The 27,898-nt window shown below is 42.6% G+C and overlaps 3 protein-coding genes across 3 annotated transcripts; 2 read left to right on the top strand and 1 right to left on the bottom strand.

Moving 5' to 3' along the window:
- Window positions 1-145: 145 nt before the first annotated feature.
- Window positions 146-4,783, bottom strand: tctn2 (tectonic family member 2). The gene is made up of 18 exons (XM_071482932.1): window positions 4,565-4,783; window positions 4,262-4,375; window positions 4,040-4,110; window positions 3,673-3,874; window positions 3,476-3,576; window positions 3,176-3,375; window positions 2,944-3,064; window positions 2,681-2,834; window positions 2,506-2,589; window positions 2,291-2,413; window positions 2,099-2,173; window positions 1,890-1,985; window positions 1,656-1,773; window positions 1,475-1,578; window positions 1,133-1,280; window positions 843-986; window positions 618-706; window positions 146-453 (listed from the first exon to the last, which is right to left on the bottom strand). Exons 1-18 carry the CDS (start codon window positions 4,662-4,664, stop codon window positions 332-334), a joined length of 2,166 nt encoding a protein of 721 aa, XP_071339033.1. The 5' UTR covers window positions 4,665-4,783; the 3' UTR covers window positions 146-331.
- A 467-nt stretch (window positions 4,784-5,250) lies between these two features.
- On the top strand, window positions 5,251-18,289 carry LOC139624115 (tRNA (32-2'-O)-methyltransferase regulator THADA). The gene is made up of 31 exons (XM_071482930.1): window positions 5,251-5,555; window positions 5,671-5,851; window positions 5,939-6,025; window positions 6,106-6,133; window positions 6,207-6,355; window positions 6,448-6,570; window positions 6,675-6,795; window positions 6,917-7,062; window positions 7,151-7,235; window positions 7,319-7,455; window positions 8,049-8,246; window positions 8,340-9,069; window positions 9,435-9,587; window positions 9,706-9,815; window positions 9,913-10,073; window positions 10,162-10,331; window positions 10,431-10,595; window positions 10,700-10,848; window positions 10,978-11,115; window positions 11,204-11,308; window positions 11,395-11,595; window positions 11,680-11,830; window positions 11,917-12,169; window positions 12,405-12,641; window positions 12,751-12,955; window positions 13,961-14,149; window positions 14,585-14,844; window positions 14,940-15,110; window positions 15,194-15,460; window positions 15,550-15,752; window positions 15,859-18,289. The coding sequence occupies exons 1-31, from the start codon at window positions 5,434-5,436 to the stop codon at window positions 16,104-16,106; spliced, it is 5,643 nt and encodes a 1,880-aa protein (XP_071339031.1). The 5' UTR covers window positions 5,251-5,433; the 3' UTR covers window positions 16,107-18,289.
- Window positions 18,290-19,674: 1,385 nt separating this feature from the next.
- pik3ip1 (phosphoinositide-3-kinase interacting protein 1) lies at window positions 19,675-27,366 on the top strand. The gene is made up of 6 exons (XM_071482926.1): window positions 19,675-19,939; window positions 20,128-20,256; window positions 20,789-20,905; window positions 22,835-23,023; window positions 23,111-23,189; window positions 25,509-27,366. The coding sequence occupies exons 1-6, from the start codon at window positions 19,828-19,830 to the stop codon at window positions 25,723-25,725; spliced, it is 843 nt and encodes a 280-aa protein (XP_071339027.1). The 5' UTR covers window positions 19,675-19,827; the 3' UTR covers window positions 25,726-27,366.
- Window positions 27,367-27,898: the final 532 nt, after the last annotated feature.

The raw sequence follows: 27,898 nt of genomic DNA, 5'->3' as shown, positions 1-27,898 counted from the left end.
TGGAACATCTAAAACCTCAATAAGAAACAATCTGAAAGGTGGAACTGAAATCAGACTAGAAGACTGCACCGAAGGCCTAACCACTTCTCAAACCTATCATTGAGAATATTGTGATCAAAAGTATGTGGAGGGATTGAGCCGAAAATAAATCATAGAAAAAAATATTTTTATTACAAAATAGTGCACCAATACAACTATTTACATTCCCAAAAACATATAAAAACTATATTATTATAACACATTCCAGTGACATTTAAATACATCATCTTGTTTAGTCTCTCACTCTTTCATCATCCCTCAAAATGTGTCTTCCGCTACATTTTTCTCAGTTTTAAAGAGCAGCGCTGTTCCACGCTTGTCGGATTTGTCTCCATGGGGTCCCGAGAATCGAGGCGGTGATAAAGAAGAAAACCAAGATAAGGCCCTTGGCCAGTGACTGGGAATATGGCTCACCTGGGGAGGATAAAGGTAAAAAAAGGTTGGTAATGTCAGTATCCGTTATCATACTTAATTAATTACAGTTGTTTTGCCACAGTAATTACATTTTTCATTGCACAAAGACAGTATGCAGTTTACTAAAGAATGATCAGATTTCATTGGATTAGATAAATTCCCACCTGTGTAATACTTGGTGATGGGAAAGGCTAGCTCAGGCCAACACACGTCATTCCTGTCACAGTCATACTCTGTGAAGTTGATCTGAAACCTGGAGAGAAAAAAAGTCAAACAGAGCATCACACTCTAAGTTAGAATTAGTCAGGTATCTTGTACATAAAGCTAATTTGTTTGGCTCAAGTTAACAGCTCTCTTCATAAGGTTAGTCTTGCGGTTTGAGGAAGCACCTGGTTTTTGGTGGTCCACTGTTGATGGGAATGTCAGTAAAGGTGACTGAGGAGGTGATGGGGAACAACTGAGTTTCCATTGGGTCCACACATGGAGAGACATCACCTCCTCCACAATCCATAGTCCAGGTGGAAAGGCTGTAGCTAAAATTACCCAAAAAAGGATTCTTGATTCATAATGACTTTTTACTTTGCTTTGTACATCTGATGGGAATTAGGACATATGATGACTTATAATGATTGAGAATACAATTTACACTGTACATTGCAATGAGCAACCTGATACATACCTAACTTGCAAAGCACGGATATCCCTTTGAGGTACGCCCTCTACCATGCTGGTAATAAAACTCCATACATGGATATGCTGGTGGGATGAAATCCCATGACATGAACTTGTGGTATCTTCCACTGCTGTGCTTGAGTTTAGTGTGACATCTGGAATTTATATGTTGTGTGTAACATTTAGTTAGAATGAAAAGAAATAATAATTTGGCACGACACTGCTGCATTTGCTTTACTAGTTAAAATAAAAGCTAATATCATTACCAAATATATGTCATTGCACAAAGACACATGGTTGTACAGAAAGAAAACTTTGTATGAAGTGTTTCTTTACACCGTCTACTCACAGCTTATGTTCACCCAGTCTGTCACAGTTAGAGGATCTGGGTTTCCATTCCTTGACACATACGTGGCTGTAGTTAAAGCTGCCTGGAGTGAAGCAACAGTCTCTCTAAAAGAGAAAAAAAACATTCTTTTTTATTTCCGCACAAACACACATCAAATATGAACTCATGCTGAGGTACTGACCTCAGGAGATTACACTGAGTCAGATTCTGTCGGCTGATAGGTAGCAGACATCCTGTTGTTGCATTCTCCCCAAATAGAATTGGTTTCTTCTCATTAGTAGAACAGAGTCCATCACTCACTGTTAGCCAGATCAGAAAACGGTGCTGTGTCTTCAAGTCAAGTTGTTGATGGAAATAAACACAATTCACTATTATACTACTTGAGTTATGAACATAATGACTTGATAGGTTTTACCTGGTTTCCAAAGATTGATTGTCATCCTCTGTATTGAGCTTGTATTATTGTTCAAAGTGTCGATTCCAGCAATAACAGGCCTTCCCACTTGGTAACCTGTCATTCATAATGTCTGTGTGTTAACCATTACAGCAGACATTGTGAGGTATTTTCTACAGAACAGTTCACCCCCACAACCATTCTTAGGATGAATTTTATCTCGCTCTCACCTGGGTTTCCTGAGTTGGACTTATCTGTGACTTCTCCATTTAGAAACACAGCAGAATACCTTGTAGTTAAGTCACCTGTTCAGGTGACAGAAAGAAAATATCAGCCTAAATGACATCAAACATATCTCTCAACTTGTGTCACTCACTGACTGGTGCTAAGCCAAATCATGGGCAAGTGTTATGGACACTTACCAGCACCATTTAAAGTGATGGTCCCAACAGTGCGTGTCAGTGTGAGCCTTGTGATGCCATTTCCTCTCCAGTAGATTTTATAATCCAGTGCTAAAGTCACATTCTCACATACCAGCCAATTATCTTGAGAGAAACATGAACATATTTAAACATTAAGGTTAATTGTCAGTTTAAGATGTTGTTATTTCAGTTATGATGTGTTGTAATCTCCATACCTGATGAGGCAACAGCATTTGTGCTTGAAATAAACTGACTCAAGTCAGTGGCCACTTCATCACTTACATCCACTATAACATCACCTTGATTACACAGGAAAAAAACAAAAATTAAAAACACATAAACCAGAATGTATCAAAGCATTGCTACAGAATGTTAGCAGGTAAAACATACCCCCTTGCCCGTTCTTCACTTTAATCCTCAAATCCATTGGTAGAGTGTGTAAGGGAGATCCAGTTGGACAGGTGCGTAGCAGAGTTACACATTTCACTTTGAAATCTTTCAAAAATGCTACAGGAGCGCTGTTTACACAACGCCCGAGCACCTTCTGTGGAACAGAAACACACATTGGTAGGCATTAGTTGATACAGCTTTGGAAACACATACAGTGCAAAATATAATCTCAAACATGTGTGTTGTACATACACACAACTAACCTGGGGAATAGTGAAGTACTGGTCATTTAATGTCAAAATGGGACTTCCTTGAATATAAACATTCACTGGCACTGGAGCTGACAACACAGGCTGTTGGAAGGTTGGGCCAGGCTTAGGTTTGCTTAACAAGTTAAAGAGCAAAAGAGACATCATAACATGACACAAGCATAGATAAATGAATTACATAATTAAAACAAACAAATAAAAAACCATCGATTAAATCATTTCTCACATTGTGCCTCCCTGGTAAAAGAGTCCAAGGTAAGGGTTGTTTTCAGGTGAAGAATTGACACATAAAAATGGAAACCAATCTGGGGAATTTTCAGAGGACTGCACAGAGCACTGATAATCTGGAGCAGGAGAGACCTGTCCACCAAAGGGCCCTGGGAGACAGTGGGACTCAAACAGCTTCAAATCTTCAATGGAGCAGTCCTGACAAAAAGACAAAAAAATCAATTGTTGATTAACATAGAAGGAAATACATTAGCCAAAGTGCACTGTACTCCTGTTAAAATAATGCAATAATAAATACCTTGTCACAGCAGCAGCGTACATCACATGCTCTGAATGTGAGATCACAGGGACAAGGGCCCAGTGGTTGGTACACTTGGTTTGGAATGGTTGTTTTATTATCTGAGATGGATAGGAGGTTTATATTTATTAGAAATGTGGTACTCTCTACGTGCATGGAGGCCCATTATGATGAGACACGCATTTCATTTGAATTACCAGATCCAGCATTAGCAGGAACCAGCAGGGCGTGTATCTCGGCCTGGATCAGCAGTGATGCCTTAGGTGTGCCGCCCACACAGGCAGACACCTGAAGGGTCTCCAGGACACACAGTGGCTTGGGACAGCAGTCTGTGTCTGTCTCATTCTCTCCACACAAACGCAGACTTTTATCCAGTTTCAGCTGAACCCGAACTGCAGTCTGAGGCAAGAAATGCAACAAAGACGAGTCATATACAATATCAGCTGTAATAAATTTGATGTGATCATAATTACTATAAATAAACCATGTCTACCTGCCTCCTGCTTCAGCATTATTTGGAAAAATGATGAAGGTTACCATTTCACTGTAAAACTGGTTTCTTACCTTTCCCACCTGCTGCCTTGTGAGCAGCCACCGTGTTTCCTCACCCACACACGATGGAGGACCGATACTTCCTGTAAAAATAAATAAAACAAACCATCACCAACCACCAAATCTGTCCAACATGGAAACAGACTGCACAAACACAATGTACAACAGTAATCTGCAACAAAACTACATGGAGATGAGCAGGCAGGGCGCTGGGGAGTCTGTTTTAGCTTTCACCTGTTGTGTTGGATGGAGACACCGTCCTCAGACTCAGAGATATGTCCGTAGTGTTTCCGAGCAGAAGTGCAGACACCGCCGGTCCAGTCGCAGTGAGATAGGACGGCTGGAAAACTGTCGAAAACAGCGGTAACATTTCTGATTACCATTAGCTACATAAAATTAATTAACAATGGGCATAACCGATGCACCGGGTTAGCAATTGATCACGATTTTTGCTCTAGCTAACGTATGGTTAGCTATGTTAGTGTAAAACTGAATGAATTCATTTGTTAGTATACACATATATTATCAGGGACTTACCGACAACGTTTTGAGTGTGAGCCAAGGAAAAGAGCAGTAAAAGACATACGACCTGGCGGGAAGTGGACGAGGGACTGAACATAAAAACGACGTTAGCCATTTGCTTAGCTACCGTTAGCTACACATTAAACAGTCGACATATTTGTAAACTCTTGGCGACGTCATGGCAACGCAGATTTTAAACGAATCACAGCCCGGAAAGGTTCTTGCTCTGCGGTAAAAACAAGAAACAAAATTATACTTAAAATGAACAACAGCGACCTCATCTGACCCGGAGGGAGACATCAATATATCCATCCAAGTTTTTCAAGCCAGGTTTTTCCTTTTTCAGTTTCTCAACTCTCCATTTCCAGTCGTCATACAAGGATACAAAAATTAAAAATGGCGAACACCAAGTCTCACCTCTACTGTTGTCCTGTGGAGGGCTGGACTAATAGGAGTTATTAACACAACAAAAGATCTTCTATTTAAGGAGTTAAATCCTTATGCCTGAAGAGCAAATATAAAAACAAAGGTGCTAGATGTGTTCTCCAAGTTGATTGTTTAATTAATTAAAGTACTTTCTACTTCATTGATATTTGCACCTCTAACGTGTTGTCTTTTCTGATGTGAGCTTTGGGCGTCCATGACACATTTAAATAGATAGATAGATAGATAGATAGATAGATAGATAGATAGATAGATAGATAGATAGATAGATAGATAGATAGATAGATAACCTACAGACTCCAGCCCCTAGATGGCAGCATATTATTGTAATTCTTCGATAACCACTGAATTAGAGTTATATCCTGTGACCGGTCGCTGTGGGACTAGCATGCTGTCAATGTGTCTGCCAACACCGGGACTATAATAAAGTTTATACTACAATGTTGTCGTTTGAAGACCTGGTGACAAGTCTGCGAGACTGTGTGATCACCGAGGACCAAGCACCTGAGGATGTCTGCCAAGCACTCAGGCTCTTTGTTGATAAACTGTGTGAATCCTCCAGGTTGGTGCCAAACTTCAGCATGTCTCAGAACTTGGTTACTCCCTGTCTAACAGTATTTGTCACATGTTCCTACCAAAGTGTGGCAATGACTGAATAACGGTGCTTGCACGAACAGGAGCAGTGTGAAAAGATGTAAGGAGCGCTGTTTAGAGGAGGCTGCCCGGCTGCTGAGGCAGATTTCAGAGGCACAGCTCGGTGGTTTAGAGGAGAGCCATCTCCTGCTTCTGGTCAGACTCCTCATCTCCATGCAGCTGCGGACGGTCAGCATCTCCACAGCCTGTCGCAAAGTGGACCAGGTCAGCCCATACAGTGTGTTTTTTTTTCACTGTGCAACACTGAAGACAAAATGCAGTCTCACTGAAACCTCATTATTTGCTTCACAGATGCTGCAACATTTGGCAAAGGTGGACCACCAGTTAGTTTTTAGAGAAACCCATCACTGTTTGCAATCCATGGTCCACACTGACCAGGTATGGAGATCTCACTTCACTTGTGTTTAGCATATAATTGCATAAAGACACTAGGTAATTTTACCATGTCTTTGTTTCAGATATTGTCTTTTGAGGATCTACAGAGAGGTTGGTGCTGACTGAAAGTGGGTATTACAGTATAATAATTTCATATCTAAGCTTTTATTTCCTTGTTTTTCAGCCTGTATGTTCCTGGAGGACAGCACTGTTGGCCGTAAAGTGTGGCGAGAGTCATACCCGTGCTTGCTGAATAAAGTGTCCGAGTTGTTCCCTGTTGTATTGCAACAAGAATCCCTGAGAGATGGACCACTGTGTTACATCGCGGTCAAGGTACATGAGGAGCAGTGTGCTTCATCCTTCACATTTATCACACACTTACTTTGTGATCTCTGTCACTGACCTGAGAACTGGGATCTCTGCAGGTGTGCTTGCAGACATTTCAGCTGCTGTCCAGTGAAGTGGCTCCTCTAGTGTGGGACAAGGAGCACGAGGGCCCAACAGTGCAGAAGATCCTGCAGGCTCTTATGGACATAATACTTGGACAGGTTTCTTATTAACTGACTAGTTTGGAGTCACTTATGCAAAAGACAGATATCTGCATATTGTATTGCCTCTATTTCATCTCACCAGCCAGTGTTGTGTCTTGCAGTGCTGCAACAGGGACACTCGTCTTTTGGCAGGCACTGCTGTGGCCATGCTGATCAACACAGCATCAGAGAGCAGAGCTGGAGGAGCTGCTGCCTGGAGTTTACTACAAGTCTCTCACATAGGTAGAGACCCTGTACCTATGTTTTGGAATTTGACCCATGTGGTAAAATGTCAATGTACCACTCTGAGTGTGACTCCTTAGAGTTTCCTGACAGAGCAGCTGTTGTTCCTGTTATTCCTCAGAGCCCTGGCTGCTGACTGTTGGTGCCCTGCAGGTGCAGTGCACCCCCACAGGGAAGGATGGCGTGGCGAGGCTGGCTGTGAGCAGGGGCCTCCTGACCTGCTGTCGACCTCACATCTTGCTCAGTTCACATGTGGATGCTTCAGAAGTAAATCTACTCAAAGCCCACATCAAAAACAACTTTTCCTTTTTTTTCTGCTTGCTTTCATGACCAAATCCATCATTTTCCTTTTCAGATGTGTTTACTACTGAAAGGGTTGTTTCCTCTGGTCTACGCTTTGTGTGAGGAGAAGCTGGACTGTCACTACTTTGCCTTTGAAGGTGAGTAACGCCCAGGTCAGGTCAAGTTTATTCATGTGTGTAAATGTTGTTCTCATCTGTTCAAATATGACATGTTGTTGCAGCGTTAACGCTATGGCTGAGGAAAGTTAAAGAATGTCTGGCTGATATCTGGAAGCTGACAGGTGCCCGCCTTCTGCCTGACAACAGCAGCATGCAGCTGCAGCTCATTCACATTATCTGGACAAATGCAGACAGCCCAGTGAGTCAAATTAACATTATTATATCAATGCAATTCAAAAACATGATAGCATATGTACGTACAAGGGCATTAGTGAATTTTGTAAACTCAATGGATGGCTGTCTGTTGTGTGCATTGTGTCCGTGTCTGTACTGTATTGTTGGTCTTATATATTCAGTGTTATGATGGAAAGTGGCAGCACATTGGTTCTATTTGCCCAAGACTAATTTCCCTCTTCTGGGACAATAAAGTTCATCTTATCTTATCTCATCTCAAATAATGCAGGATATCATGTACAGTGTGTTGAGAATTTGAGAATTGTACTTGACATTATTCTAATCTGACCACATACTATTACTAAATATTCACAATAAAGTTTTATTTGGAGAAAACCATAAACCCATAAAATAGTTCAAATTTGCCCAAATTTACAATGAGTTGTGTATAGATTTATTCTTTCCTATCATAAAGAAATAAATTCAGTACCACCTACAGTAACAGCCATAGTCATAGTCCAGAAACAAGTCATGTCACATAGTGGGCCTCATATTGGCTTCTTAAATGATTAAAAACATATTTCTTCCAGTGACATCTGTCTCGCTGTGTGTTTGCAGGTGGATGGTGTGTCAGAATTTGTGCGCAGTGCCTTTTGTCTGCTGTTGGACCTGTATGAGATGGACTGTGAGCAGTTTTCTGACACAAAGAAGACTCTTTATTTTACTCTGCTTCAGCGACTAATCAAACTACCGTGGGAATCCAAAGCCAAATATCATCGCCTTTGTGCCCTACTGCCCTATCTGGGCACTGACATGGTGAGGATGAAACATTATTACAGGGTTAATAATGTTATAATGTAGTCAGTAGTGGCCACGATGATTTTGATGCGTGTTTCTTTCATTAATCAGGTGCTGGATCAATATGCTGAAATACCTAATCATCTCCTGAAGTGCTTGTCAACCAATCACCTGTCACCATGTGGATCAGAGCTTTACAAGTGTCTGATCCAGCAGCAGAGGCGAGAGCTATGTGAAGGCTTGCATAGATTGGATTCACACACCGAGCTGGATCTGGCCGATCAGTGGGCGAAACGTTGGCAGCCCGTCCTTCACAAGGCGCTGACATCTGATGTGACTCTTCTTCAGAACAACAGCTCAGCACACTTATTACCCTGTACCTTTCAAGTCTTCCCCTCCGCTGTGGATCGTCTACTGGCTTCTCTGGACCTATTCGCCCCTGGTCACCTCCACGCCTGGGCCTGCATCATGAGCTCCTACCGAGCCACGACTGGAGGTTCACCCTGGGCTCTGCAGGGCAGCTCAACCCTTGAAACCCTCCAGCTAGCTCTAGGATCTGCAGATGACAAAGTCCGTCTCGCTGCTCTCAACCTCCTTTGCTGCAGCCCAAAGACCAAAGACACTCCCAGCACAGAGGAGATGTCAATAATGAGGACGTTTATTCCTCAGAACCTAAACTGTGAGTCCTCGCCTTTTCGCCAGCATTTCCAGGCTGGAGTGAAGAGGTTTCTGGTTCGTATCAGAGACGGATGCTTGGCACTTGTTAGAGGACAGAAGAGCAAAAAGAAAGGAGATACCACCCACTCAGAGAGGGCACAGGATTTACTGGAGCAGGGAGTAGGTGAGATAATTGACAGCCGCTGTTTTATAACACAACTAAGGACTGTTCCACCACACAGACTCATCACACTGGATTAGTGCTTTCTTTGAAACTTCATATGTCTACACTGAGTGTTTCAAATGAAGGTACACATTCCCTTATTCCGCGCTAACACCCACTGCATTTCAGCCTTCTGTTTTCTGGTACATCTATTATTCACAGACCTTTGAATGCTGAACAAAATACTAATAATTAGATCAAAAATAGATACCTACGGGGCGGCCACTTGGCGTCCAGCCTAATATTATCTGCCTCTGTTGCATCGCTGGTAATTTCAAGTTCTGTTTTTTTTTTTCCTGTCCATTCTTTTACCTATTTTCATGTAGGGTTTGTGGAATGGTTGGGTCAGCTTCCATACAGCTATCTGGCACCAGGGCACAGTTACCAGAGGAAGAAGACTGTGTTGCTGTTGCTGTCTGCAGTGCTGGAGACCTGCACAGACACCTGGAGCCCAGACAAAAAGAAGGGACAACCTCCAGGTCAGTTTGGAAAACTAGGTTCTGTGCGTACTTTGTATTAAATGTTATCTTGTCTTTTATATTGTTTAAATTATTTTTGGTTGGAATTTTAATTAGCTTCATGAAATCTTTTTTGCAGCAAATATGGGGTCTCTTATTGACTGTGCCAGACAGAGAGGACAGTGGGATTTTTTCTGCAGGACAAAACAGCTGGTCCTTATCAGCTGTTTAGAAGATTCTACAAATGAGGTAGAAATGCCTTAACTTGACTTTATTTTATGTAGCTCAAATGGAAGATTTAGGTTGAAGAGAATATTTAAGAGGAAAGTTTCGTTTTACTTTACAGATCCGGGAGCTCTCAGCTGGGTTATTGTTGAGATTTTTCCCACCCAGTTTTCCAGATGATATCTCTGCAGTGCTGCTCAGGCGAACCAAACAGCTTCTGTGCAGTCCTCGGGTGCAGGAGGCTCAGATGGGAGCGCTCATGATGAAGGTCCTCCTTCAGAAGTAAGCCTTGCCTCCTACATACCCTCCTTCAGTATTATACCTGCTTTAGATGCCAAGGATGAGCAGTTACCACTTGTTCTGTGCGTAGATCACAGGACCAGCCTGAAGAGTGCAGGCTGAACAGTGACATTACTGTCAGCAGTGGAAGTAACCCCACAGCCTCCTGCATGGTCAGATTCCTGGTGAAGGAGCTGGAGGAGCACTATCTGACAGCTAAAGCTGAAATGATGCTTGCTGCCAGAACCAAGCCCATACATGGTGAGGCATTAGATCTACAACACTGACATTCATATAAATTATGTTGAGCCCTAGAAAATATTTTCAGTGCTTTAAATCCTGTCATGAATAATATTCCAGGTGTTGTAAGTGCCCTCCAGAGGTGTTTGCTTGAGACCCCCAGCAGTGTCTATGACGTTCTTGACCACAGTCTGACCATTGAGGTGCTGGGCCTGCTGGAGAACATCTCTCTGCTGCTGCTGGGTGTCCTGTATGGAGACCAGGACGCTTGTGCCACTGAAAAAGGTAACGGAGCAACTTGCAGAAACAATACAGCTTTGGGGACGGAGCGCACCACATTTCAGGTTAATTTACGAAGCCACACAGTAAATCACGCTCCTCTGTCTTAGATGCCCCTCCTTCTTTCTGTGATATGGGAAACGCCATCAGCTCACTGATAGCCCAAACAACTGGAGGAGGCCAAGGGGATGGAGAGGAGTGTGTCCTGCTGTCTGAAGAGCATAGCCTCGTTCTCACCTGCTGCTGGGTCTCCCTCAAGGTAAAACACAGTCAGATGCAGGACCAGATATCTTAACATTTAGGAAGATAGCTACAGCATTTTAGCTTAACATATTTGCTGCTTGTGTGTTTTGTCTTCATCTTATTTAGTGTCATGTTTTCTTGTTAGGAAATAGGAATCTTTTTAGGTTCTCTGGTGGAGAGAATTCTCACTGAATTCAAACCAGGCAAGCACTTTCTAATAAAAGAGCATCTAATGAGAGCATCAAAAGTGTTCAAGAACATTCTCCTCAAATGCCGTCACTGGGTAAGTTTCATGAATCCATTTAGAGTCATTCATCGACCATTTAGAGTCGATCATGTTCTCTTTTGAAAAACATATTTCTCTTCACCAGGGGGCAGTAGAGGGATGCTGTATAGGCTTCACCAAGTTCTGCGCCTCTCTGTTGAGCAGCAGTGATCCAGAGTTTAGGGATATCCCGGCCCATATGCTGAAACAAGTGAGTGGAGATACACGCTTGTATGCATTTTTCATGAATAAATGGAGATGCTAGACTGCTGGCGTTTCTCTCCTTTCTCTTGATAGGGATTGCAGGTCGTGCAGTGCCCTCGTTCTACGTCTGTGACCCGGCGGGCTGCAGGGCTGCCTATGCTTATCCTGTGTGTTGTATCAGCAGAGGAGGCCAGTAAAGCAAGACCACTGTTAGCCCACAGTATGCAAACCCTGTTGGAGACAGCGAGAACACCTCTGCCTGACAACTGGGACCAAACACTGGACCTGCCACAGGTTTGCAGTCACAGCGAGAAGATTGAGGATACTGGTCTTCATAACCAGACATGGTCTAATCCGTTGTTGTCCTTTCCCTTACAGGTGTGTGCGGTTCACACTCTGCAGGCCCTGGTGCGTGGCTCAGGTCTAGGAGTAGCTGTCCTTCAGTTTGCTCCTGCTGTAGCCATCTTGTCACTTACCCTACTCAGTTCTCCCTGCTGGGCCATGAGGAATGCTGCACTTCAACTTTACAGTAAGACACAGGCACATTAAGAGCTTTACTTTTAGTCTGTGCTTGCGGACCCCTGATACCACAGTCATTTAAAATCCTGTTTCCAGGTTCTCTGTGCTCGCGAATGCTCGGCCAGCGGCCCAGCAGTGAAGACAGTGGCCCTACCCAGCATGGCATGTCCCCTGCTGCCTTCTTCTTCCACTACCCGGCGCTCCAGCCCTTCCTCCTAGGCGAGCTGAGAGGGGCAGCAGAAGACCTCCAGGGTCGTCCTGATGAGGCCAAGCTACACCTCCGACCCTCGCTCTACCCAGTCCTGACTCTCTTAGCCCAACTCCAGCCTGGTGTCCAAGACTCAACAGAGTGATTACTGTTTACTTACCGCTACACTGTTTGGTCAGGTTAACAACTATGATTCTTTACAGAAGTGGTTTTCATCCAGGACAGAAGTATGCAGGTTTTAATCCCAAACAAATGTTCGACCTGTGTATTCAGTCATTTGCTCACCTGTACCAGTGAAGGTGTTTGATTAGAAATCAAATTAACATGACTTGTTGCCTTAATGCCGTGACTGAGGACCACTGGTCTTTCTTTTCAGGACTTTGTCAGACTTCCTGCCTCCTTTACTCCAGCTGTCCGCCAGTCCTATTTACAGTGTGAGAGTGATGGCCTCTAAGGCTTTGGTTGCCATGACTCCCCCCTCAGAGTACATGAACATCCTCCTCAAGCTGACGGCTCAACTGCCCAGTCCACAGGAGCACTGCTGTCACAACCGGCTCCACGGACAGCTGCTGCAGATCAAAGCTATTCTCGAGAGAGCTCTCTGCACAGACAGGTGAGACTTAAAAGAGCTGTTTATTCATTCATCACACACTTTCAGCCTGGATTATTCATTCGTTAGACGCTGTCAGGCTTTGAAACCCTGCTGTGTCTCTGTTTCGCAGTGCCCCCTCAGCCACCCTGTCTGTGGTGCTGAGCAGGGTGGACGCCTCCCTGTGGCAGGTGACTGAAGCTCAACGCTGCCCCCTGGTGAGAGCCGTCTACCTTGGAGTAGCAGATTCACTAAGAAGGTTCTGCTGCGAAACCTTCTTTTCAAAGCTCAGTGACACAGTCCTGCATAACCTCCAAACACCCCAAACAAGCCTTCAGGTGCGTAAGATGCACACTAACACACCTATAACTATAGTGGACATTTACATGCTACGCCTCTCAAAGACCCTCACACCCTTCACTCAGCTCTTTACTATAAGCAATGGGTGCATGCATGATGCAGATTTTCTGTTTGTTAATCCACATGAAATATTTCTGCCTGTGCTGTTTTGTCTCTGCTCTTCTCACAGGGTTCAAGTGAGTGGAAGTCTGTTGGGGAAAAAAATGTGATGTGTTACTTATTTATGAGCATCAGTCAGGATTAAGCAACAAACACTAACCTGAAGAGACAGATTATCTGATTTTTAGAGCGTTAAACTCATAATATATGAAACCTTAGAGTCATATTTTCTGAACTTTAACATTCATTGTTGTGTATTGAGTCAATAATATTTTCTGTCACACAGTAAAACTCGAGATTTTAAAGCCTCCAAAGACTTAAAATAATTTGAAAATGATGCCAACCACTGGTTGGTTTTTGCAATAAATTTTGCATGACCTTGCAAAATTTTTGTGTTCCTCCTGATCCATAGGGACAGTTAGTGTTTTCTAGTCTATTATAATACAGTGGAAGCTCAGAGGAACGCTGCGCAGATACTACAGAAAGGAGAGAGGATGTGACGCTGTACATGATACATTTGTTTATGCATTTGTTTATGCATTTGAAAAGGCTAAGCCCTGAAAGTTTAAAGCTGCTGGTTGTATCTATGGTGCTATGGATATGACTACAGTAGCTGTACTGTGACCGCTCTTTGCTGCTCTTATTAATGTTAGTCAAGTTTGAACCCACAGTGTTTCTATCATGTATGACAGATGTGTTATCAATACACCACAGGAGTTCAGGAATACAGCAGCTTCAACACAACGCTCAGCCAGCACAACCTTGTCTATTCACTGCACACACACACACACACACACACACACACACACACACACACACACACACACACACACACACACACAGCAGATACTTTTTCTAATGCTTGATCTATGTCATCCCCTCAGGTTGGGTTGTCATCCTTTCATCAACGAGCCATCCACTTTCTATGTGCAGATCTAAAGTGGGCATGCCAAGTCTGGCACAGCTTCTCTGCAGCGAGTCCTGACCTGAAGCTCGCACTGGTTATGTGGGTGGTGGATGAGCAGGCCTCGCAGCAGACCAGCCTGAAAGAGGTGATCCACGGGGCGTTGCAGGTGAGACATGGATATGTTCCTTAGACTTCAGCATGAAGAAAACAAACGTTCCAAAACCTGTTTAACAGCTTTTGTTTCTTAGAACACAATGTGAGGAAATCGAGGAAGCAAAAGATAGGCTTAAATATAATGCCATGGGAAGGCTGAAATCTGGCTGGAGATCTCTTTTTCCCTCTTACATAAAAAAGGGTGTGTCTCCCTCTGTACAGTCAAGCTGGGGATATCTGTCCTTTTATTATTTGCTTTGTTAAAGTTCATGCAGGTCATTTAGATAAACTCCACATCATGTTACATTATCTAGACCACACAGTTGCACCTACCTTTATAGTGTTTAACTAAGTCTCTTTAAAATAAGCTTGATAAGATTTAAAAGCCCTGATTACTGATCATTTGTCAAGTACATTAAAGGACTATTCTACTGCCCTGTGTCTTTAGTCAAACCTGAAGGAGGCATTGTTGAGCCACAGTGTGGAGTACCGCAGGACCTACCTCACAGCCCTGGTAGCGGTGATGGCCGGTGGTGACTCTGCTTCACCCCAGCTTTTTCCTCAGTTGGCCCCACTGGAGGAGCCGGTTCTGCCTGAGTGTCTGGGGCTGTTGCTTGGAGACCTGGAGGAGCAGCGAGGCGGGCCAGAGTTTCTTTCCCAGGCTCTGCGTGCTGCTAGTCTGCTGCTTTCTCAGTGGTCGGACTGCAGGTCTTTATTTAAACTTTTTGCTTTCATAATAGATTTACATACTGAAAGACTCCTACCTGCAGCTCTGACTCTCTTCTCATCTTTGTGCAAATTAGTCTCAAGATATCTGTGCTACTGCGCTGGTGTAGCATCTTGGAATGCCACCGGTGCCCAGATGCCCCTGAAGTTCTCAGGATGGCGAGTGCTGAGGCCCTGTGTGTAGCTGGAGTCCCACTAATGAGCCACAGCCTGAGGAAGCACCACACTCTGCCTGCCATCATGACCAGGTATGACGAAAGTCAAACAGCGTTGTCGATCAAGTGATACACTGTTGAACAGAAACTTAAACTGTGGAATCTTCCTGATTTAGGTTGATCAACACGGGCCTTTACTTGCTGCAGGACCAAAGCCAGCAGGTGAGGATGAAAGCGGCTTGTTTTACCTCCATGCTGCACCATGCAAGAAGAGGGGAAAGCCAGAGGAGCGTCTACCTCATGCAGGTCAACCAGGCTCTGCCACTGCTCCTGGATCTGCTGCTGGAGGAATGTTTGGATACTGCTGGCACATTGGAGGTGCTGCTGTGTCACCTCCCTCAGTCTGACCTCAGATGTGTGCTGAGAGAGGCCTCAGAGACGGGGTGTGTTACCTCACTGCATCAATGCATTATTTCAAACGGGAACCTTTTATTGGGTGTCGCTTAACTGTTACTATTGCTCTGTTATTCAGGTGCACCAGCCTGTATGAGCAGGATGAGGCCAATGTGTTTGCTGAGCCCTCGGTGATGTCGGCACATGTGCTGCCTTACCTGCTGCAGATGGCTGAAAAATACTCTGAATCCTCTGCTTTGGCACAGAGCCTGAGAGTGTGGGCAGAGCAGAGTGCTGCACAGGTGTCAGACAGCCTTGCAGTGTGCAAAGAGCTCCTGCCAGGTATCACTTCAGCTTGTCAGTCTGAATGTAATATGTATGTATATATTTTTGATAGATTCAAAGTTTCCTGCAATTACAAATGCAATTATTTGTTCTCTCTCTCAAGCGGAGACATTGACCCCGGCCTGGCTGGCTCTCCTCGTGGACCCTCGTTTCCACAGCACCCTGTGTAGCCTGTTCACCAGGGCTGCCTTCCTCCTCCACCTGTTGAAAACATCTGATCATGTGCGACACCTTTGTGATCCTTCATTGCTACACAAGAGTTTACAGGACGTTTGTAGTCTGCTCAGTCAGAACGGTGTCCACTTTCCCTCTGCTTTAACAGCTGCTGTGGCTGGAGAGCTGCCACTGTGACGGGGTGGAGGACCTTTTTTCATACACCCAGTGAGCGAAGCCTTTTGGCCAGGATAAAATTACCTTATGACATCTACATGTACAGTTTTGGATGAGCACTGCAACTGCTGATGCTGCAGTACACTAGTACTTCACCGGCTGACCGAGTTATGTAAGAGCTCAGTGGCTGAGGCCACTTATAGCCATCATCATATTATGTACACAGACAGGAGGCCCACTGGGCATTGTGTGCCATGTGCACATGAGAGGGGACAGTGTAACAAAGCAGTTGTTCTTTATAACCTCTGGAGGCTTGTTTTTGATACAGTGCTCACAGAGTTTATGAAGTTACATTTTCGGGAGCTTTAGTCTTTTTTTTTTTTTTTTTTTTAAATAAATCTTTTTTATAGAGCCACTAGAATATCTTTATGATCACCATCAACCCAAGCAGTGTGCTTGTTTTTACTCCCAGAGCAGTGCTCCTGTTCTCTGTTGTCTCAGCAGCAGTAGCAGCAGTAGCAGTAGCAGTAGCAGTAGCAGGGCACAGACTGATGCAGTGATGTAATGCAATAGCATCTGGAGAAACTGGCTGCTCGGTGGCCAGCAGGGGAATACAGTGTACGGTTTAATGCTCCATTAGAGGCCTTCTGCCTGGATAAGTGTCCATTTTCCAACCACATGAGGGCTGAAGATGATTGACTGGATCTGATAGAGGGCTGGCGGTTGCCCCACAACGGACCACATACTAGAGCAGTCTTACATCACCAGATAGCCCACTGCCTCTGTTTGAGATGGGCGGCTCTCTGTGTTACACAAACACCAACATTAAAGAGATTGCACATGCTACGCTTGGCCATATTAGACAATGAATTAAATGTATATGGAAGTTTTTACTGTTGTATCTTCACAACTTTTATTTTCTTGGGATATGGAGCTAATTAAAGTATTAAAGACATTTTATCAATAAGACTGTAAATCAGCAGAGTTACAGTTTTAATCTCTTTTTTTTTTTTTTTTTTACCATTTTACATACCTCTATATGCACATAAGGTACCTCTGTTACATCTCAGGTCTCATTGTGTATGCATTAAGTATTGTGTTTGTGAACATCTAGATTATGCATTAGCTATGACATCAAGATTAGTAATGATTCATACATAAATCTTATGTAATGTATTTCCCTACAACCCACGCCAAAATGAACACCTGTTGTGTCGAGCTCTATGGGATTAAAATGTTCCTCAAAGGAAGTTACAGGTAGTTCCTGTTTAGAACATGACACAGAACAACAAGGTGAAAACAAGGTGATGCTGGAGGAAAACTGTGACATACGCCGACATTGTTGGACAAACCTTGAATCATCTTATCAAGAACTCTCCCACAGTTTGAAATATGCCTCACTGAATCACACCTACAGAAAGCATTCATGAAGTAGGGCTGTTAACCAGACACGTTTCATAGATTCACAAGTAGTTTGAGACAAAGCCTCACAGCACAGACTGTAACATACAAATGAGGGTGTGAACTTTGCTCTACTTCAAGACAAAGGCAACAAAAACATGTGGCGAGAGCACTCGACAACTTGTCAACATGCCCGAAAAACGGAAGCTAAATTCTAATGAAAAGACATTTTACTTTTTATTCATCTATCAGACTCTGCTTGAACAGTGTGTGCAATAATACGTCTTCTGGCTCAACCTAAAAAAAACAAAGTTTGAGAAGTGAGTTTAAGGTGAACGGGGTTGGAAATTTCCTGAAGGCAAATTGAGTATGAAACTATAAAATGACCATCTGGCTTAATGAAAGCCTTTGCTGTTGTTGCTGACAGTGCTGAGTTTCTGGAACCTCAGTAAACCTGCATCCTGCTAATTAAATGATTAACTATGGCAACAGGGAACAAGGCCAAGTAGGTGCAACCACTTCCGTTTGGTGTGTGTATGTGTGTACATGCATACAGACGTGTGCACCATTTGGAGCATGAACAAGTGTTTTTCCACTGTTGGATCCTGACTCTTAAGGTTAAAAAAAATGGTGGAGTCATTTTTTTTTCTTTTTTTTTTTGTACAAATGGAATGACAGTAAAAGTTATTGAGTTAACTTGATGGATGAAATGCTTTTTAAAATAAGGGATTTTGTCAGTTTTAACTGCATTTTGATTTTTAAAGAGAACTGTTTATGCTGAATATAATAAAATGTACTACTGAGGTTGTTATTCTGCAACTTTGTCTTTTATATGACCAGTGCTATTTTCAGTAGGTTTATTTTCTACAGCTACCTAGTAAATAGTGCAAACTAAGGCTACTGTACCTTCCAAAAGACATTGCTCACTTGAGGTAGTGGACACTGTCAGTAATCAGTCCTATACAATGTGAACCCCTTTAATGACTTGACTTTTAGTTTACTGTTGTGTATTTTGATTTGCTCAAAGAAATTTAATTATTTTGAAAATATATAAATAATCTTTGGGATGGTCACATATTTTAGTAGCTTAAGTCTCAAATCAAGTTGTTGCCATTTTCACAGAATCAGTCAACTCGAGCCCAGTTTAGGTAGATACAGAAATCCATTTCCAAAAGGTTTGTCATGATAAAAAAAAAAAAAATGTCAAAAGAAAGGATAAAAAAAACATGAAAAAAAATCACAGCACACTTTTGTCTATTTTTTTGGTTTTTGTTTAAGTGTTGGGTCAGTTCCATATGTATTGTGACTTAACAATTTCACCCAGTGCATGCTGGGAGAGGTTTCTGCCCCCTTTAACCCTGAATGAGCAGTGTGACAGACAGATGCTGTGTGTTTGCTCTAGTAATTGCCTGAAAACTGGGTAAGCATCTATTTGAAAAGTGGCTCAGTGAACATTGAGTGAGTCACGCGCTGGCTGCCCTCTTTACCCATCAGCCAACAATGACACAGGGCCTCTGTGCTCTGAGTGGACATCTCCCTGTGCACGGCCAGATTGAAACAAATACTATTGGCAGCTGTCCTTTATCAGCCTCTGTAGAGCCCACCTCTGACCAGGAGCAGCAGAAAACAGGCCCGGTGGGGTGAGGAGGAGGCCTGGGAAACAGGAAGACTGGGTTTGGACAGATGCACCAAGCACTTTGATCCCGATAAGGCCCTGCAGTTGGATCAGGATTATACATGGAAAGTAATGACTCAGTGTATTTTAAAATGAAAATGGAAAGAAGAGCAGCTATTCATAGACAACCACATCAAGTGTAACAAGCATGGGAAGAATTCCCGGGCATGGAAAAGGAAACGCAAAAAGTTAGATGTTGGATTGTAGAAGGAACCGAAAACTTGTGTTTGACCCTCAACCAAAATGTGGATGACCTTCCTTGACTTCCCATGCCGACTGTTTTGACGATGTGCTTATTCCCTCAAGGTTGCACACCCCGATAAGTTGCCAGAGTGTTTTTCAGCCTGCCTGTGTGAGTTTTGTGTGTCTTGTGTATATGTGAGGTGTGAAGCCGGAGAGGCTTTAGGACCTTGAGGAGGTTTGTACTGCAAAGGGCAGCCCAACCCCCCCCCCCCCCCTCCCTCCTCCTCCTCCCACTGAAGCTGTTTACGAAGAAAGCTGAGCCCCTCTGACAAAAACAAGGGCTGGGACTCCAGCGAGAGGAGCAGTGTGTCTGATGCGCACTCAGCACAGGCTCTTCGTCCACTTTATGAGCATTTAACATTTTCCTTTCTTTTTCCTTTTTTTTTTTTTTTTTAATTCTTGGAGGAAAAGCCCGTCGGCACCATGCTGTCGGTGAATTCAGCCCGTCAGCTCTGCAAGATGTTTCTCTCTTTGCACGTTGTTTTCCTCAGCGTGGCGATGGTGGAGAGCAGCGCATCAAACGGAAACCAGAGAGGTAAAATGACACATTATGGACTATTTTATTTATTTTTTTATTTCATTTTTTTTTTTTTTGTTGCATTTCATTTCTCATTGGTTGTAAAAAGCTGTGCCTGGTTTACTTCAAATGACATGCATAATAATAATAATAACATTTATCATGTCTCTCTCTTTGCTTCTCTGTTATGTTTTTGTTATTCTCAGACTGCATGAGATCCGATGGTGTGGAGTACAGAGGGGGACAAGAGAGCTCCTTCTCAGGTCTGGCCTGTCTAAACTGGTCCAACATTTCTAGAGACTATGATGTTGCAGTCCATCCGGATTCTCAGACAGGTAAACTACTGAAACTGATTCTTCTTTTTATACATGGTGAATGGTGAATGTCCCTTTAAATGGAAGATGAAATTGTGATTTCTCTCCTGTTTTCTCTGTGTTGGGATCGGGAGACAGGAGATTTAAAATGTCTCTGATGTTGATGGGTGCAACAGTGTTTTTACAGGAGCAGCTCTCCCCTCTAACATCTTTTGAGATTTTGATACAGTGCAATAACATAGTTTTCCATAGGATTGCAATTAATCTCACAAACATGAATGATATTCGCAGCCCACACTTCAGATGCTGCGCCACTGATTTGTGTGTTTATAGTGTTAAATGGCTTCCTTTACACAGCAGCTGCTGTTTCCTGTCTTTGTGCTCATGGTGGCCTGTTCATGGTAGTGTGATGAAGTAGTGTTAATGATTAATGAATCCAGTGGTTTACCCACACAGCAGGACAGACAAGCAGACACAGACAAGCCTGTATTTCCATGAGGCATCTGAAACAGACGTGGGGTGTTTTTTGTTTTTTTTCTCGTTCCTCTTGTAGGTGTTGGAGATCACAATTACTGCAGAAACCCAGACTCCTCTGAGAGGCCTTGGTGTTACATTGCTGGCCCAGATGGGACGGTCCAGAGACAGTTCTGTGCAATTCACACATGCAAAGGTAGGTAAACATTGTACATGACAATAATCCTTAACATGTGTGACATTTGTAGAAAATCCCAACTACAGAAGTCCAAAGATAAATATGCATATTCCAAATAAAGGACAAACAACACTGGAACGGCAGCTTTTCTTTCAGTCTGTGTTCTCTTGATGCCGCAATTACTTTTTCTTCCCTGTAAACCGCTCATTATTTTAAAAAGTGGGTTATGCTAGGGAAAAATAATGAGGTGAAATTTTTGTAGCTATGCAAATGTCCTAATTACTCGACACAAGAAGAGAGAATGATGGGAGAGGATGCAGCCAAGTTATAAACTTTGATGGGGTAAAAACTTTGATGTGGTAAAAAACTTTTTACCACAAAGAAAAAAAAAAAAACATGTGCTCATTGAAGACTCTTTTACTGACAATTTACTTTTCCCAGTTAAGAGTTAAGTCTGTAGTAGGTCAGTTTGTCAGTGCTAAGCTGCTCTGAGAAGTGTTGTCTACATTGCCCTTTGTTTCCTTTTTGTCTCAGAGACCAACCCAAGTCACACCATAACAAAGCCCTGCCGTCACATGGCAGAAAGTTCAGTTTCAAGGAAGCTGTTGACCACACCCTAAAAGCTCATTTGCAGAGAGGAACACTCTCCCCTTGGCAACAGCAAGGGGATTGGCTGCTTGAATTCATGACTTCATGCCTTATAACTCCAGTACAGTTGGTAAACAACAAGATGTATGATGGAAAGGAAAAAAAAAAAGTTAAAGAGCAGACGCTGCTATGCGCAGCTGAACCTTCCGGTCTCGTGAAACAGACTCGAGCATACAGAGCCTGTATGTGTCTGTCACATGCATGCGCTCGCCAGTCCTCCAACTGATTTATGTACCAACAGCTACGTGAGAGCAGTGTTCGTCCTGCCGTTGAGGAGGTTTTTGCGTCAGTGGTAATGTTATTGGACCAACAGTAATTGGAAACCACATGGTCCAGATGATGCACTTCTAGTCAAGTCCAATCTAGACAAAGTGTTTTCAAGTGCATAAAGTGTCTCCACACACTATATAATAAAAGAACATTAATAATAAAAACAGTGCCGTTAAATATAAATCAGATTAAGTACCATACACATACACATACACCTACACATTAAGAATGAATTCTTGCAGTGGTATGTGGTGTTATAATGTTTGAGTGGTAAACTGCTTGTGTTAATACTTAATATCTTTTTAATGTGCTTGAATTGGCAGAGAGGTAAAAATCAGTTCAGTTTGATAATAGAGAAGGAAGTAATGGATGAAATTCATATATATATATATATATATATATATATATATATATATATATATATATATATATATATATATATATATACTGTATATGTAATTATAATTTATATAACTTTATATTGCGATAAATGCTGGGATAAAGGAAAGTTTCTGGAAAATCAGTTGATAAATGGTTTTTGGACAAAATAACTTTGCTGGCTAATTCAGCTAATTTAATTATAGTATGAAAATCCAAAAATAAAACAGTCATAAAGCTCATTGATTTGCCTGTCTGTCTAATGTGCCCTGACATATTAAAGGGAGAGATAGCAAGGTATAAATGATTTGATTGCAAAATATCTGATGATATATAATATCCAATGTACAAATTTACCTTGCCAGAATATATTTGTAATTTTGCCTAATCTATATAATCAAATTTTCTGGTCATGGTAACGGTTATGGAGGGAATATTCTGCACAGGATGATTGAGGTGGACTGGAGAAATTAAAGTGAAAGTAATCCAGTCACTGATCTCCATTAAAAAAAATATGTATAAGGCTGAAACTAACTTTTAACTGTATCTTTGGACATATTTTACTTTGATCAACAGAAACACAACTCACAGCATGTTCAAGTCACTCAACACTGTTAATTTAACACTGGCATTGTTTAATTGTGATTTTAGAACAAGAGTCGACTGTGCCAGCAGAGGCCGAAACCCTCACTCGAACAGGAACCACTCCCACAGCAGAAAGCTTACAGCCGGCCAAGTCAAGACCCTCTCAGGGAGAAGTTCCTGCTGTGCAGCCGGTGATGGGAATCAGCCAGAGAGTGCGCACGGGACCCAAAAAGAAAAAGGACCTTGGGACGCTTGGTGTGTTGTAGTTGTTGTTGCTTTGACAACATATATGATATGATATCGGCGGTACACACTAACTTATGTTCTCACTTTGTTTTTCAGGCTACGTCCTTGGCATACTCATGATGTCGATTATAATTATCCTTGGAGTAGGCATCACATTTGGCTACTTCTACAAGAGGTCAGTATCCAAATCGCAGCAAATCATTAAGTAATGGAGGATTTTTTTTTACGAAAGAAGACTCAGTGTAGTGCCTGTTTAGCATGTTTCCAGGACGCCATTATTACATGCATACACCTACTGTAACTGTGACATAAAGCAAAAACATGATGCCTCAGAGCCTCCTTGCATTCCTGCCATAGCAAATGTAGTGCTATTGATAGCTTTGAGATGCGCAGAACTAATGCCAGTATGTTCAGCTGAATCACACAATAGCATTCATGTTAATGGTCTCTTGAGTTTAGGGCATCACCTGTTGTTCACATTCCCCAATGCTCTCTGTTGTTCCACTTGGATGTAATGCAGCCATTTTAATGGCTTTTTTACAACAACCACAGCAGAACATGGGGAGGAACGTGGCACGAAATGAAGTGCCTGCAGTCTATTTTAAGCATTCTTAGTTTATATTCTTGAAAGAGAAGACAGTGCGGAGGGAGGGTTGGATGGGATGGAGAAGCCCTATCATTCGCTGCAGTTATGTAATATGCAAAATGATGGGCCCAGTGTTGTGAAAGATGGGTACTGTGATTCCCTTTGGCACAGCACAAAATGCCCTTCCAAATCTGTGCTTGGCTGTCAAATCTGATTAGCAGTGCCCCTGTATTTGTTTTCTATTTTTAGGAGGTGATTATTAATAAGGAGGAGCAGCATATTATGTCAGAGGCTTTATACCTGCCCTCAGTTCACAGTGACATCACCCTCGCTTATGTGATAGATGCGCTGCGTGCGTGCTCATGTTCTTTGGGATTCAGCTAGCTCTCCACAGGCCAGGGGTGGTCGTCGACTACTGTATGCCTCCTACAATATAAATGACTCTTTTAATACATGCAGAAGTTCATACTATATCCCCACAGAGAACAACCAGTAGGAGTAGGTAGTGTATTGACAAGGATGCTGATCCCTTGCAGGCTCCTCACCCATCTGAGCAAACAGCACCCTGAAAAGCCGGGGGCTCTGCAGTGATGGCCAAAAGCTTTCACCCAATGTCATTTGGTAGCTAAGACTGGAAATGGGGGAACAGTAATCCTGGGTGGTTTGCCAGGCAACTAGCTCCATGAAAGTTTCTGGTCTTCTCTAAGGAATAATTTGGCACATAAGCCGACCTAAAACTTCAAGTCTAGTCTGAACAAATTAAACAGACAAGATGTGACGTGAATGACGTGAACTGGTGAGCTTCAGAGGTGCTTTTAGGTAGATTTTGTTACGCTGGACAGAGCCAGGCTGTCCTCCTGCTTTCCGTCTTTATTCTAAGCTAAGCCAACTAGCCGCTGGCTCTTGCTACTATACAGACAGGAGAGTGGTATTAATCTTCTTTACTTATTCTCAGCAAGAAAGCAAAAAAGTTTGTGGGGGATGAGAAAAAGCAGAGGAACTGACAAACCCCGGATACATTTCAAACTAAAATTAACCACACCTTTGTGTAAAGAATTGGTGGTGATATGCAGTGTTTGAGTTTGTGTTGCACAATGTGCTGTACTGAAGCAAGCGGGTAGGAGGTATTTTGAGTCCAAGAATATATTGGCCCGTTTTGGCTCCAGATCAGTAGAAAGCAGCCTCATGCTGCTTCCCATCACTGTGTTGCCTTGGAGTAGATAAACTCCTTGCCAGCTTGTCAGCTCGCTGTTCCCTGTCACCATCTGTCTCTCGACTTTGTTACAGACCAGGCACTTGTTATAACAGGCCGTTATCTACATACAGTATGTTATCAGAAGCTCCTTATCATGAATATTTAGCTCAGGTGGCCCCCAAAAACACTGCTGTATCTAGCATCAGCTACAAGACTACTTAAGGCAGCATTAGAAGCGCTATTTTTATTATAATACCAGCTAAACACATTTTGACACACTGGTAATTTACATGATATCTTTGACCTTTAGCTCAGGAGTAATTAATTTGTCTGTAATAAATATTACTTTATTAACATAGGATCACATGACTACTTGTTGGTGAGGAGTTGCAGTAGCACCAGGTGATGATTCCTCTCAGCTCTACAGAACAGTTTAGCTTCTTTCAGCTCCTTGTTTTGGTTTATGGTCCATAACTTTCACTCTCATAATATTGTTTTTGGCCACAGAGGCAGTTTGAATGGGAAATCTCCAGTGCACACAGCTTCAAACAGCAGACAGACACAGTCAGTGACTAGCTGGTGAACATAGCGGGGTCTTTTGCAGCCACATATTTCTCACAGGAGTTGTTAGAGACCAGAACAGAGTTAACCTGAGATGTGATTATTTGTGTTTTGTTCACAGCATAATGACTCTGTTGTGTGTCTGTGTTTAGGGGTCGGGACTTAAAGAAGCAGCATGAGCAGCGAGTGTATGAGCGCGAGATGCAGAGGATCACCCTGCCCCTGTCAGCTTTCTCCAACCCCACCTGTGAGCTGGTAGATGAGAACACCATCGTAATCACAGCGGAGCACGAGACGACCCCCGTCCAGGAGGGTGTGGAGGGCGGGGACCCACTCATGGGCCAGCAAGCTGGTACCCCTGGAGCATGAAATAGCATGTGTAGTCCTCAAACAGGACTGTGATATGTTTTTTTTTTGTGGACCAAAACACTCCCATCTCCCTGTTTCTCTTTTCCATCTCCCTCAGTACCTTCTGTTTTTATAAAGGAGAAGGGGAGTAGTCTTCGCTCCAAAGACTCGAACTGAATGCTGTGTCCTCTGTGTCCCGCTTTCTTTGGGTTTTTATACATCCAGAGGCACAAAAAAGATAAGCTGACACACAATGGACACAGTCTAAACAACTAGAAACCATGAAGGTCAATCCGTTGCTATGTGTCATGAGGTCTTTTAATATTCATATTTGATACATTTGATGACTGGGAAAATACGGTCATGGGCTGCCCCCGTAAATAACAGTCTGAATATTGTAGTATATCAAGTGAAATGGGCGTTGACAAGTATGTGTTTATAATGGTGTCTGATGAAACCAGTTCTTTGTAAAGAGATGATGCCTGGAGTGGGGTAATGTTCATAAGGTTTTGTTTTTTCGTATGTTTCCATGTTGAAGTGGTGCTCTCCACAGGAGGTGTCGTTACATGATGAATATGTGGTTGATTTCCATTTATACTGACCCACTGGCTGTGCTGAGGGAGACGCTGACAAAAAAAAATGTGACTGATTTGTCTTGGAGACACACTGGTGACACAGATGTGAGTGTCCAAAAATAGTCATCCTGCTCTGAGACAGGATGAGAGAACATGAGGTAAAACAGGGCCAATAAAGAGAAGGGAAGGCCTCCAACTCAGAAATTGCCTTAGCATGATACTTCTGAATGTATTTGTTTATCTTTTCCCGTATGATTTTTTTTGTTTTGTTTTTCCTCTTTGTACTTGATTGACAGGCCAATGCAGTTACAAAGCATGACAGCAGGCATTGGCATACATTAAAGAGGACTTGCCCTTTTCTTCCACAGGTTAAGGAGTGACAGGAAATACACAGAGTGCTCTCAGGAAGCATGAGAGAGTAGTTAGTCCTCAGGACAAAATAGCACTGCCACAACACAGAACAGATGGGATGAGAAAGAGAAAGTCTGAAGTCTTGTCTTTGCAGTGCAGGACAGTGTGTGTTTGTGCGAGTGGTGAAGTGCTGAAGAAATCTGGTACCTAGATTAGATTCAGACATTTGAGTTATGCACTTGATGCTTCAGGGTAGAGACAGGAATGGAGTAGAATAGAAACTGTCCGACGTTTGGTGTTGTTCATTCGAAAACATGAATGCATGTAGACGGTTACCTGCTGTATGTTTGTATTCAGGAGCCACTTTTTGCATCTTACAAAGCAGCACTACTCATTGAAGAAGACAAAAATACCTGCCTGAAAACAGAAATCATCGAACACAGAGGATTTTAGTTTGTCGATGCACACGAGACACTGTTACTTCCCAGTATATTTCCAGTTTGTTTATCAGTCATCACCTCTGGCGATCTTGCTTGTGATTGTTGCTGGATCCACATCACTGGTAATGTTTGGTTACAGCTGCTCCATTATTTCAAGTGTGCTGGCTGTGATTGTTTTCTTTTTTCATATAAGCAATGTGTTCACCATACTGTTGTTCAGCATTTGAATTTAGTACTTGTATTTGTATGAATGCAGATTTTCACTGCTGAGACTGAAATAAAACATTAAACTCAGACATTATGGTGAGATGTAGTCTGTATATTTAAAATAACAGCGGTAGACAACAACAGCAAATCACAGCAGGAATTCCTGGGCTGTTTTAAGTATTTTGTTTTTCAAAGTGTGTTGCACCAGCTCCCTCTGTTGGTAGTTCTTATAAATACATTACTTCAGTCATTGGAGTCACCTGAGAAAGCAGGTGAAGATAATTAAGAAAGAGGGACCATTGGGACAAATGGATTTGAGGAGGCTTCTGAAGACAAATCACCCTGTTGCAAAAGAGTTTGGATCTCTGGATTCTCTTCAGTGACCTTCACATAAACTTTAATAGTGATACATTTGGTTTCTTTCTAATCATTTTGAATTGGGTATGAGGGAACCTTTGACGCTTAAGACCCCAATTCACAATATTCACTGTTTTTTTTCCTTTTTTTTGGGTGAGCCACAGCTCTATTGCAGTATTACAGTAAATGGGAATCATTTATAAGGCTTCAAGTAATGATTATTAAACAATTTAACATTTTGTCATAACAACTACTTATCATTTA

Source organism: Trachinotus anak, unplaced genomic scaffold (assembly GCF_046630095.1).
Source record: "Trachinotus anak isolate AG129_WGS33_773 ecotype Australia unplaced genomic scaffold, CSIRO_AGI_Tana_v1 ptg000008l, whole genome shotgun sequence".
Classification (NCBI taxonomy): Eukaryota; Metazoa; Chordata; class Actinopteri; order Carangiformes; family Carangidae; genus Trachinotus; species Trachinotus anak.
Note: the sequence above shows the minus strand (reverse complement) of the source record. Positions and strands in the feature narration are given on the sequence as shown.

Excerpts from the sequence above, each read along its gene's own strand:
- tctn2 (XM_071482932.1), bottom strand. The coding sequence starts at position 4,664 with ATGGCTAACGTCGTTTTTATGTTCAGTCCCTCGTCCACTTCCCGCCAG. Across the intron at positions 4,376-4,564 it reads TCACACTCAAAACGTTGTCG|TTTTCCAGCCGTCCTATCTC; the intron begins GTAAGTCCCTGA and ends TGTTTTCGACAG. Across the intron at positions 2,835-2,943 it reads AGTACTTCACTATTCCCCAG|AAGGTGCTCGGGCGTTGTGT; the intron begins GTTAGTTGTGTG and ends TCTGTTCCACAG.
- LOC139624115 (XM_071482930.1), top strand. The coding sequence starts at position 5,434 with ATGTTGTCGTTTGAAGACCTGGTGACAAGTCTGCGAGACTGTGTGATC. Across the intron at positions 9,070-9,434 it reads TTTACTGGAGCAGGGAGTAG|GGTTTGTGGAATGGTTGGGT; the intron begins GTGAGATAATTG and ends ATTTTCATGTAG. Across the intron at positions 11,116-11,203 it reads TCCTCAAATGCCGTCACTGG|GGGGCAGTAGAGGGATGCTG; the intron begins GTAAGTTTCATG and ends TCTCTTCACCAG.
- pik3ip1 (XM_071482926.1), top strand. The coding sequence starts at position 19,828 with ATGCTGTCGGTGAATTCAGCCCGTCAGCTCTGCAAGATGTTTCTCTCT. Across the intron at positions 20,257-20,788 it reads CCATCCGGATTCTCAGACAG|GTGTTGGAGATCACAATTAC; the intron begins GTAAACTACTGA and ends TTCCTCTTGTAG. Across the intron at positions 23,190-25,508 it reads TTTGGCTACTTCTACAAGAG|GGGTCGGGACTTAAAGAAGC; the intron begins GTCAGTATCCAA and ends GTCTGTGTTTAG.